The sequence below is a fragment of the Aythya fuligula genome, chromosome 8, assembly GCF_009819795.1.
Source record: "Aythya fuligula isolate bAytFul2 chromosome 8, bAytFul2.pri, whole genome shotgun sequence".
NCBI classification, from domain to species: Eukaryota; Metazoa; Chordata; class Aves; order Anseriformes; family Anatidae; genus Aythya; species Aythya fuligula.
In genome coordinates this window covers 17,596,525-17,608,962 of record NC_045566.1, presented here as the reverse complement: position 1 = coordinate 17,608,962, position 12,438 = coordinate 17,596,525, and the positions used below count along the sequence as shown (strand labels likewise).

Below are 12,438 nucleotides of genomic sequence, written 5' to 3'. Positions count from 1 at the left end.
TGGCTTTAAATGAACCAGCTTCAACACCAGGACCTATGGCTCAAAGTAAACACAACCCCATGGGTAAGTTCCCCCAACCTATTGACTTGGAGGAAACAAACAGCAAATGAAACCACAGACATCACCTCCCCTTCCCATGCATGCTGCTTGACTAGATCCTCGTGCCAGGGCCAGGCAGGTGCAGCAGGCGGGGACAGACACCCATTTGTCTTGCAAAATGCCACAACTCCTTATCTCCTTTGGAGAAGCGGAAGGCAGCCTGGAACAACACCAACCACACTGGAAGAACATCTCCTTGACTTGCAGGAGACATATATTGTTCCTTGCTGCAGCATGAGCTAGCCAAGCCAAGAGCTACCTCTAGAAGATCCATCTAGATCCTATAGAAGATCCATCCCCACATTAGCAAGTTTTGGAAACAGGGTCCTAGTGTAAGAACCATCACTGTTTTCAAGCATTTCTCTTCCAGCATGCTGTAGTTTTGGATTCTGATCTTTTTCTGCAGGTTCTTGTATTGTCATGGAAGTAATGAAAGGCTTTGCAGTATGGAGTGGTATCTTCATAACACATTCAAAAACAAACATCAATTATATAAGAATCAACTACACTGAACACAAAAGAAAAGATTTTACAAGGTCTACTGACCCTGTGACCAACACAAAGCTGAGGAATGATGATGTCCTCTCCAAAAACACACAGACATTGAGATACTCTGTATGCTGCAGTTGCTCTTCTCCTAAATCATGCAGCTTGTTAAAACACTTACTCAGAAAAGTTCACTACCACTATTAGAGCAGCAATCACTTCCACAGAATTCAAACCTTCTTCAAAGGTAGAGCTGCACTGATTGGATGTTATTAGGACAACATCCAGAGTGTGAGAGACACCATGAAAGCGGGACCATGAAATTAAAATAAGTGAAATCTTTAGAAGTTCTCTTCTATGAAGACAACAGAAAATGGGTAGATATTTGAAATCAGAAGGTACTAGACTGAACTGCAGAGAAAGACATAATTTCATATATGAATCATGGAATGGTTTGGGTTGGAAGGGACCTTAAGGATGATCTGGGTACAAGCCCCCTGCCATGAGCAGGGACAACTCCCACTACATCAGGTTGCCCAAAGCCCCACCCAGCCTGCCCTTGTACACTCCCAGGGATGGGGCATCCACGGCTTCTCTGGGCAACCTGTGCCGGTGCCTCAGCACCCTTCTAGTGAAGAATGTCTTCTGAATAACTGATCAAAATCTAAGATAAATGAAAATTATTTGCATGGAAAAAATTATGATGCAAGTATTCTTTTCTTAGTATTTTGATGTTCTTTAACACTGAGAAATCAAATCCAAGCTACCGCAGCTTGGTAACTCAGAGACTGGTATGACACAGATTCAGATTTGATTGCTAATCTCCATCACATCATTCTAATAAAGATTTTAAAGCTCGCCGAGACAATAGGAAACCTCAGCCAAAAAAATAAAAATAGAAGCTAGAAAAACATCTGGCAGCTATCCTAGCTCCAATTTTCTCTGTTGTTCCAGTCACCCAGATTGGCCAGGAAATGAAGAAAACTTTTTGAATCAGCAGTGCTGTACATGAACTGTTCACACAAGGAAATTCATAGCCTGTGGAAGTGGCAGCCTATGGAAGTTACCTATGGAAGTGTTTGCCTATGACTAAGTTTTAAGGCTGATACAACCAGGTATGCTCTTCATTAACAAAGAGTGTAGAACATCTTTAAAAATTTGCTTGGAATTCCACAAGCTAGGCTTGGGGAGAAGGAGGTGTGGATAACTGCCACAGTGGCTGGGCCTCCATGCCCAGCCAAGTCAGAGCACCATGTACACCAGACCCAAGATCCCTTGAACAGCAGTTGACTGCAGATCCTTACATTGGATATACAGCAAAATTATAAGCACTTCCATACATTTAATAACTTGGGTCTACTTTAAACCTTCAAAACTATTCCTGAAAGCTATCAGTCTCAGAAAAAATAGCAAAGCTGTAAAACGTGGCTGCAAAGCACAGCAGTACTTCAAAATACAAAGTGATCAAAATTGTTGGCCACCCTTGCCCCATAAGCCAGAGCACAAGAATCTCCTCAGAAGGCAGCATTTGACAACCTGTAGAGATATAAAACTTTCCTGCACCTAAGAAGGATTTTCCAAAGAGAAGAGTTCCTGTTCATACACTGGGCAAAAAAATACATAAATAAATGTAAATGAATTGAAAATTTTCTAGTAGACTTTTTAACACCTGAGGCATTCACTTGTGGCATGGAAAAAACCAAACCATTAATCTCTCACGTTCCCAGGGCCTCCATCACCACCATGTTGAAAGGTTACTTCTCTTGCCCACAGAGCTGGTCACTATCTATAGAAAGTGGAGCAACCCTAGCAGAAGAGGCTGAGAGAAACCCACCAGAAGAGTCAAGAACTTGGTAGTGCCTCTCACACAGGACAGCAACAATCAGGACTCCACCCTGACCAGGGAATGTGATGTTATGTATCACAGCCACTCCCCCTGTTAGCAAGTCCTGTGCTTGAGAACAGAAACCAAGAGTAAGATTTCAGAAATTCCTTTAACAAGTTGCAGTTTTGACAAATCAAATGAAAAAAATACTGGCTGGCACGACCAGTAAAGGCCCTGTGCTGCTCACAGCTTCACGCATCTTTCTTCAGTATTAACAAGATTACTGATTTGATCAAATAGCTTCCAAGCTCCAATACACAGAGATGTGTATGTACATGGGAAATAAAAACATTGCTTCTGTTTCTGTTTTGGAAAAATGAAAAGTCATCTGAGTTGGGTTTTTCTGTTGTTCGTCGCCCCACACATACACACTTCAGGGATTTGCCAGGACTCCAAGAACGAGCCCTGGGAATTTGGAAGCTCACTGTGAGATGCCCGAGGTGCCTCGGGCTACAGAGCACTAGTAGCTGCCTCAGACAGGAAGCCAAGCAGGTTTCAATAGCCCTTAAGCACAGTTCTGCCAGGTTTTATCAGAGTGCTTCCTGAGTAACTATTCAGTTTCGATGATTCAGTCAGTTTTACAAAACATTTTCTTTTTTTACTGGAAGAAAATTCAGTGTTCTTGATGCATAATATTTGGAATTTATGCAATAGGACCATACCTGCCCTGATGGTCTTCTGGCTTTCTTTTTAACCCATTCCATAGTCCATTTAATATAATAATTCAACCCCCCTTCTTCCCTTCGCATGCTCCCCACACTCTATCTCATGCCAGGATCCTGTGTCCTCCCATTTTGCTTGTCCTCTCCTTCACACAAACCTGTGGGGTCCCTAGGCCAGACCACTTCTCCCAAGGTTTTCTTACATGAACACCCTTTCAGAAGCTGCCAGAACAATGTCCCACAGCACCTTCTGCTTGTGCTTTTCTCTTCACCCCACAGTAGATGCTAAATGGATTTCCATTTCTTCCCCAGCCAACACTCCCTGCTATTTCTCCCCAGCCACCCACCTTGTTTGATATCAATGCTGGATACTAAACATAAAAGAATCATTCACCTGCTGAAGCAAAGACCGTGCATTAGAGCAGCTGCTGTAGTTTGACCTGAAAGAAATTCAAAACCCCAGGAATGTGCTAGGAGGGAAATCTGCATCTCAAACCAGCTTGATCAAAGAGCAGGAGCAAGGTACCACTCAGCCTGCAGTCTCAGGCTATGTAATGCTATGGATCAAGTGCCAGGGAAAGTGAGACATGACCTGACAGCAAAACACTCATCAGGAAGGAAGCAAGAGTATTCTTTCTATAGACTGAGCCAATATATTATTCTCTCTCTCTTCCCTCCTTAAGAACAGATGAGAGTTTTCATGGGTCTCTCTTCCTAGTTGTTTCCTGTTCAGCTGCTAAGTCTGGAGACTCAGAAGTGCAACTGAAAAGGGAAGAAGTGCTGGAGTCTTATATAGCTCCCCATCATGAGATCTGCTTATTCCCCCCCCACACTTTGTTGTACTGACTCAGCAGAGCTCTGGGCTTCTTTCTTTCCAAGTGTTCACACCACCAAACCACAGCCTTTTGAATATACAGCAGTTGCCAGTTTCACTATACTCAGAACAGCACTTCCGACTACGCCAAAAAACTAAACGTAGGTGGTGTCTGCTTGTAGGCAAATTGTTTACAACTCACTCATCTGTTCTGGATCGATGGAAAGAAGGAGTGGCAAATCAGCTTTCTGAGTTGAAGTGAACAAGCACTGAAATGGTTACACCACTCCAGCTTTAACAAGCAGGACGAGAAACAGAAACCACTACACAACCAATCTTTTAATGCATGACAATCTTGTTGTGTCCCCTTCCCCTGCCTACAGAAACAGTCTCCTAGAAAAAGAGGCAAAACAGAAAGAGAAATACTCACGCATGTCACCAATGGCTCCTTTTGTGACATTTGTGGCTTTCTTTACTGTCACAGTGAATATATGAGAATACTGGTGTTCCACCTGGAAGTCAGAGAGTTAGAGGTGATTAAGTTCCAGAATCAAAAAGCAGCTATTCTATTAAAACAGGTTTCATTTCATCCAAGAACTGAGAGAGAAATCCCCAAGCCAAAGTGCAAATGAAATGCCTACTGGATAAAGCATCTTAAAGCTGAACTGCACCCTGCAGCTTTACTGAAAGGTCAAGCCTTACACTAGGGTTGCTTGATTTTCCTGCAGCCACACCTACTAATCTCAATAAATAACTCTCCTCCTCTCTACAGAACCTGCTTTAAGGCATTTAGTCAGTCAAGGACAACTTGGTATGGTAAGAAAAATAAAATAAAAAGGGGGCTATTTTACCATGTGCTCATCTTTGTAATTACCTTTCCCCAGTAAAAAGAACAGGTGCAATTACTTCTGAGTACATGTTCTGGAACAGATATATGCATACTGCACATGGAAAGGATAAAATTAGTAAAGCACAGAGTATACTTTTTAGTACACATCATTATTCAAAGTGTAAGTGTCCCTAAGACAATGGAGTGAGGGCAAAAAGCAAGGTGTTGAAACATCCACAAGCAAATTTCACACCGTTTTTGGAGTTTTTTAAAAGAACTGCCTTTTAAAAGTAGCCAGAATATATGTCCTGAATGGAAGCAAGTGAGATTAAGAAATTAAAGTAAAAACCTCAATGGAAAGAGGCCAGTAGCTCACATCTGTTTTGCTTACAGAGTCACAAGTTTGACCAAACTACTGAATGCCATCAGGAGTAGCATCACTGTGTACAGACACCATCAGCCTTCCACAAGGAAGCAGAGCATGGGTAAGCTGTAAGCACTCGGTATTACGACCAGGCACAAGTCCCCCACAACTGTCTCTGTGTGCTCATACCTACGCTGCTACCTTAACGCCCAGCCTGACCATAGCTTCTTTGGCTGCCCACACTGCCTGGACACTGGTTCATCCCCGGCACCAGCCCATGAGCCCTCCTGGGATGGAAACTGGGGCACCCCCTTGCCCCTGAGCTCTGCTCCTGCGCTAGGCACAACGTCCGAGCTGTTCTCCAGCTCCCAGAGGAGCTCAGGCAGTCACCTACAGCTCATACACACACCTGTGTCACAGGTCTCTGCCTTGACATTCTTGCTGTTTTTTCTTACTCACCCATTAGAATCATTAGGACAGCTAACCACGTACTGAAGATCTTGCAATGTATCCCAATCAGAAGAGAAAGGGAACTACCAGAATCAGGAAATTCCTTGAAGTTTACTTAAAATAACAGACAGCACCTTAAGAGTGGGACATGCTTATTCAGGCTGCACCCGGTGCTTTTTGTGTGTGTGTGCTTTGTTTCAAAACACCTTTTTTAAAGAAAGAAACAGACAAGCCAAAAAAAAACACACTACAATTCATTATTCATGGTTTAGATTTAACAGCGGCTTGTACTTCCATTTAAGCTACAGCTTGCTTCAACTGCTAGACTTATAAGGGCCTTCAAGAGGTTCTCACAGTTATTACAGAACTGGTTGTTTCAGACAAGCCTCACTATTTCACATACATGATATTCTTGCACCACAACCAGACTGGATCCCGCTTCAATACAAATAAGATAAGAAACAACAATCTCTTGTAAGTTACATATCATCTGCTCAAAAATAAAAAATAAAAAATCAATCATCATCTATAGATAGCAAAAGTGGCTTGTGAATTCTTAAGTAAGAGATGAGTCAAGGCTCATTGAAAAAACAACAGCAGAAACATAAACTCCTCCCCAACTCTGCAGTCTAGAAGTTTGCAAAGGCACAGTCACATCACAGTGGCAAATACCTAGGGAAAATGCCCCCAGTGGTGCTAAGGGTATGACTTCACTGCAGACACTGGCTGACCCAGACAATGACTTGCTGCATCTTCATTCAAGCTGTAGTCACCCGCAGGTAGGGGGATGTCTGGAGGCTCGTTTCATGACAGTCTGCCCAGCAGGAAATACCAACTCTGTAATTTTTCCTCTGTAAAGCTGTAGGAGTTGTCTGGTTCAGAGAACAAGTAAGCAAGCAGTGGGAAAACTGTGGCAATGCAAACTATTAGCTTACAAGCGGTATACTGAAGCTGTCATTTCGCAGCAAGCAGCTCGCCAACTGCAGCAAAAATGGGATCCAGCCTCTGGCCAAGTCTCCCAGCCAGGACTGTTAACCTGCTCGGAAGTATCAAACTTAGCAGGAAGGTGTTAGACGTGTGACTTCACATCTATCGCCTACTTAATTTAAATCACCTATTTAACAGCCTGCCATGTCCTGACAGGAAGACATCCCAATAATTTCATGATATCTATCTTTTGCACTGCAGTTTCCACGGGTGGATGGAAGAACAGGAAGGAGGTCAGGACTTCTCACACAGCTACATAAAACTACCCCAGCTCTGAAATTACATGGTTTCAAGAATTTTTACAAGGTGTCAATCTCCAGAAAACAGGTTCTCTCTCCATCCCTTGTTTCTACCTTGCTTTTTGAGCATGCTCAAAGCTGTTTTATCAGTGTGTGCCACATTCATCCATGTCAGATCGCTGAAGTGCTGGTTTCACAATGCAGTGCTGGCCCCAACATTTGTTCACCCAGACTGATGTTGTTATATCACTGCTTTGTCATATACAACCTTATAATTAAAAAGAAACAGCCCGAAGTACAAAGACACCACCCTTCCCCTTATTCTTAGCTGTTAGGAAAGCTCCTGTCCTTGCTTGAGACCACAAATCAGAGATCACTGAATATTTAGCAACAAAGAGGAGGCTGAAGTTATAATTAAGTTACGAGTATAGGACAAGGGCGTACTGGATTTTGTTCTCAGCTGCTATGCGAAGCTCGAGGACAATTTTGGTCCCCAGAGTCCTGGCTGTAAAATGGTGATACTGTAAGATGTTCACCTACAGAAAGCACTTCTGGAAAGTAGTTTGCCTGCATCTCAGTCCTATCCATACATCTCACGTGCCTAAATAAAATGCCCACTGTCAAAACGAGGATAAAACACCACTCACTGGAATTTTCTCATTACAGCAATATGGAGATTGTCATTACTTTCTATTGCAAGTTGCTACCTAATGCTACCATGAGAACTGTTTTTTATTGATGTAAGCAGCAAACCTCTTAATTCCAGCTGCTGTTGTGCCAAGAGTTAACTGCGGCACAGGATTTGGTATCCTCCAAAAGCAATGTGAATACACAGAGGCCTGGTAAAACAGCAGAAAACCATTATGTTCTTTCCCCATGCCTCACCCAAAATAACAAACTGAGGCTCATAATTATAGAGTTATTAATATCTAGACTTAATCACATGCTTAGAAGAAATTTGCACAGGACTAAAATAAATGATCTCCCTCTTAGTAAAAATGTACACAGATACACAGGAAGCTTGAAAGCCTAGATCTTTTCTATCCTAAAATAAATGTTTTTAATGCAACTGAAGTGCAAACGGAAATTAAGGCAATTTTACACTTAGGATCCAGTTTCTAAGAGACCTAAATACCCACATTACCAAATAAATGATCCCAAAAGACTTGCTGGATGTTAGTTTTTGGAAAGACTAAGTCCTACAGAAGTTAAAAGCCCCCTGAAAACACAGTATATTGACTCTAAACACTTAAATCCTTGCTAATTTAGATGACAAAGCTATGTTTTCTGATGTGACTTAGTTCACCTTATGTCTTGATAAAAATCTGTACATTGCTAACTCCTCAATTACTTCAGAGGAAAACAAGATGGTATAAATCACTTAAACATTGCAACACTGAGTGGAGCAACATCTGCATATCTTTAAATCTAAGACAGGTTAAAAATTGCAGAAGCTCACAAAACTGAAAAGCCTAAATCCTCTCTTCCAAGGTGACCTGGCTTTACATATTTCTTTCACTTTACTTCTTCCATAAGTTTTGAGAAGGAAGGAGAGAGGCAGAAGAGGGGAGAAAAGACAGAAACAGCCACCTTCAATATGCCTTCTCTAAAGATGGGCTTTCTAAGTTATGACAGAATATGCTCTCCTTGCTCAGTCCACTCCTTTTAGGTACAAGCACTAGGTTTTCCAAGTACACAGAACAACTGTTCAGTGTCTCCTGCCCTCACACGTCTCCTTCTTTAACTCCTCCTCCTGCCTCCTTCCTTTTTTTTCCACCTTGAACTGTGTTTTTTCTCCCAGTAAAATTTCTCTTATTATCTAATTCCCCTCATTTATACTTTTATACATACTTTTGCACTACAAGTCTGGGAAACAAAACAATGCTCTAAAAATCTGCTGTAGCACTATCAGGTTTTGCCTGTGAACTTTCCACACTTACCAGGAAAGCAAGGAATTTGCATGTGTTGAATACAGTATTTTTCATCCCCCAGAATGCTGAGTCACAAAATATCACTCAATCAGGAGATATAAACCAAATACAAATCAGGAAGGTCTGGTATACCTTGCGTAATAAGGATTTACTACTTCTACTTCCTTAACTATAAGCAGGACACTCAAGCTGACAATTGAGCTGGACAAATGAAAATGCTTATTTTGTTAAATAACAGATTTTAATGAAGTTCATTCTTTTACATGGATATTACAAATAAAGGTAAATACTTGTGTATACACATACATTTTGAAGTTATTTCATTCGTTATTGTAATATTTAACCCCAATACCAAGTTAACAAGTTATATTATGTCTCAACTCTTCTCTGAACCCAAAAGCATTTTGTGAAGCAACTCTGCAGCAACTCTGTGAACACCTTCTTTTATTCCTTCTAATCTTTCATAAAAAGAGGAAAGAATAAAAATAAAAGAGATCAGAAAATGCATAGTGGTTAGCATAAGGACTTTTGGAAAATGCAGAATTCTTTTGAGACTTTTAATGCCAAGTGTTATAAAAATGCACTATTTTGCACTGATATAAGCCTGCTGCCCCGAGTGTTCAAATTTTAGTAAAACTTTCCTTGCAATTTACATTTGAATGAAAAAAGAACTCAGACTTCCATGCATTTTTCAAACAACTACAGAATCAGCTCTTGCATTAACAATAGTCCTGCCTGCGATTACAACATTGCTGCATCAGAATTCAGCACTGCCAGAGGACTGCAATTATTTGTTCTTGTGAAACTGTATCTTGTTCACTATGGTGCACATACTGGTGTCAAAAGAGGTATTTTGTGTGAATGAGTCAATGAAATGAGTGAATGCATCTGAGACCGCTTTCATAAAGGTACACAGCAAACCAAATATTCCATCCAGGAGAGGGCACTGATAGTGAAAGGAATATGTTAGCATATTGTTTTAAACACTTGTAAATAGAGACATCGACATGAAACTTGTCTTTACAGCAGCATTCACAGAACTGCATAGGGAGTAAAACACAAGTTTGACATCTGTAGGCTGCAAACTCACATAAAGGATGTGACTGCGTGGGGTGGAAACCACATTATTGATAAGAGATCATTTCAAGGAAGCACACACTATATTTTTAGCAATGTTCAACATTACGGCAAGTATATGGTAGCTATCTTTGAGTATGTATCACTTTTCCTGCCATGAGATTCTGGGACAATTACGAAAAGTAGCTCATAGGAACACAATCAGCTTGTTTTGAGATTTCAGTTTTGATAGAAATTGTGATTTCAGTGCTTACTTTAGAAAGTCATTCAAGCAGAGATATGTGAGAGCACACTGCAGCCACTGTGTTCAGCAAGCTGCTGACTGACCCATCCTGCTGGCTTGCCACCACACAACAGGCAGTTTTGTTCCCATTTTCCTTCTCCTTCCCTTGCCCCCTACTTCTCCACTCATACAGCTTGTTCTGCCCTTTGCTTGGGCCAGCTCTGACAGCACCTATCTCATCTTCTGCCTCAAACTGGTTTTCTCTCAGTTCAGCAAAGTCAGTGAGCTCACTCAGATCAGCTGCACTTCAGAGTTGGTACAAGGGATGCAGGAGGGCCACTGCAAGGCAGTGGGAAGGAGGGAGCACTTTGGCACCAATGTGTTGTTGAGCGGCACAGATCTTCTCACTGATCCTTACCTAGAGTTTATAGGCTGTATGTTGAAGATTCTCTTTGAATCAACATCATTGATAGACACTGGTTTAAGAACAGTGTATCTAAATTTGCCAATTCATCCCTCCACCCATACTGATGAGAAGGGAGAAGTGTAAATTCATAAAATTGTATAGAAAAACTGTATCGGAAGGGAGAAAGCAAGTAGCATAATGTTACTTTTGTAGGCTACTGACTAACAGCATGTAATAAACTTGTATGATAAACTAGTCAAATACAGGCACTTTAACGAAATACTTCAAACAGGCAATTCCCTTAAAACAATACCCTCATTACGTTAAGTTAGAAGCCTGTATTCTGTTGTGACTTACACAAGAACAACTCAAAGTCATTACCTCTTTTTGAAAAGTTGAGTTTCTTTCAAATTTCATTCAAATAAATTTCTTCATAAGTTTGCTCTAACCACACTTAACTTTACTTAAAGGAATTCACAATAACTCTAGTTCTGTGTGCTTATTAGAATAATTTATAAAAGAATACATGATACAAGACAATACACGAGAAACTATAAGTAGAAGACATATAGCTACTTACCACGATGTGTTGATAAGGATCTATGAAGGACATTTTTGTCTCAATTTTTATTCAATACAACTGTCAAATGTCTAGTTCAATTCCACACTGAAGAGGCTTCTCAGTTATTCAGAGGTCAGTATGACAGATCCTTTAACTATTAAATAATGAAAAAAAAGGTAAAATTCCTGTGTTCCTTTTAAACTATATTTTGTAACAGAACAAACAAGTTCATCCATTTAAAATGTTCCCACAATTCATTTGTTAAGCAAAACTTTATTTTCATATAAGCTACTGAGGTAGAGATATTTACTTGCCTGAACTACAGAAATGTCTTGTGCTTATTTCTTCTGACTCAGTGTAACAGTACAAACAAAATATCTTCAATTCCAATCATCCAAGTGCTTCCAGCACCTCTACAGATAAAGAAAAGAATAAAGCAATTTCATGTATACAATAGGTGCATTCATATGTATATGTTCATTGTAATGCATGGAACTAACTAAATCACTGCTTAAGTAATACACTTTTTACTGTAGTGACAAATTCTTGACTCCTGGAGCTTGCCTCTACATGAAGGTGTTCACATGGTCAAGACAGACCAGAGATGAGGCTCCTCTTTTTGTGTCTTCCTCACTACACAAGGATACATTCTACATTCACACCAGGAGCTGTGAAATTTAGAACTGAACTCTAGCATGAGAGTCGGCAGCTTGCATCGGACAACTGCAGCCCTCCATGGCGAGGGTCTGTTAAGCTTTTTTAATGCAGCTTTTAACACCACCTTCACTTTCCAAGCTTTTTCCTCAAATGAAAAATTCACAAAGTTGCACCTAACTGCACTGAAAGTAGTAATGGAAAACAAACTCTACTATCTCAGCAGCACCAGCACAGGGGAGTTATTAGTCAGCTTTCCATTCATCAATAATCTAGCAGCAACAGTGCCCTCTGTAAACCTGGAGAGGAAATTCCAGCTAGAGCTGTACATGTAGATAACCCCCCCAGGCATCCCAGCTGCCTACAGAGATCCACAGGAGGTTTTGCTGGGCAAACTGCCCACCACCTTGCAGGATTTAAACAGGTTTTCCATAGGCCACAATTTTCTGAAGATTTTGTGAGGATTTCTATTGAAATTGGACTACCCAAGGCCTTACGCTTCAGATTTTTTTTCAACCATCAAAGTAAAATACATTATGAAATGTTTTTCCTTTCTGTATCTCTTAAGAAATAATAATAACAATGATAATAACTGCTGGCCAGGACTGGTTCTCAGATTCATGTAGACCACAGTCACACCTGCGCCACCAGCACAAGCCTCAGGCTGGAAAGCAAAAAGCATTCTGTGAGGCAAATGTTGCCTCTTCACCCATTTTTGAAGGACAGAATAAGCCCTGAACGGTGATTTACGTTATTTCCCAAAAACTCAC

At 40.8% G+C, this 12,438-nt stretch overlaps 1 protein-coding gene across 1 annotated transcript in view; it reads right to left on the bottom strand.

Moving 5' to 3' along the window:
* Positions 1-11,164, bottom strand: part of PLA2G4A (phospholipase A2 group IVA) — a 65,481-nt gene extending 54,317 nt beyond the window's left edge. Inside the window, exons 1-2 of the mRNA XM_032192312.1 lie at positions 11,033-11,164; positions 4,377-4,458 (exon numbers count right to left, since the gene is read on the bottom strand). Coding sequence (XP_032048203.1) covers positions 4,377-4,458; positions 11,033-11,065 — 115 coding nt within the window. The 5' untranslated portion in view covers positions 11,066-11,164. The remainder of the gene's footprint in view (positions 1-4,376; positions 4,459-11,032) is intronic.
* Positions 11,165-12,438: the final 1,274 nt, after the last annotated feature.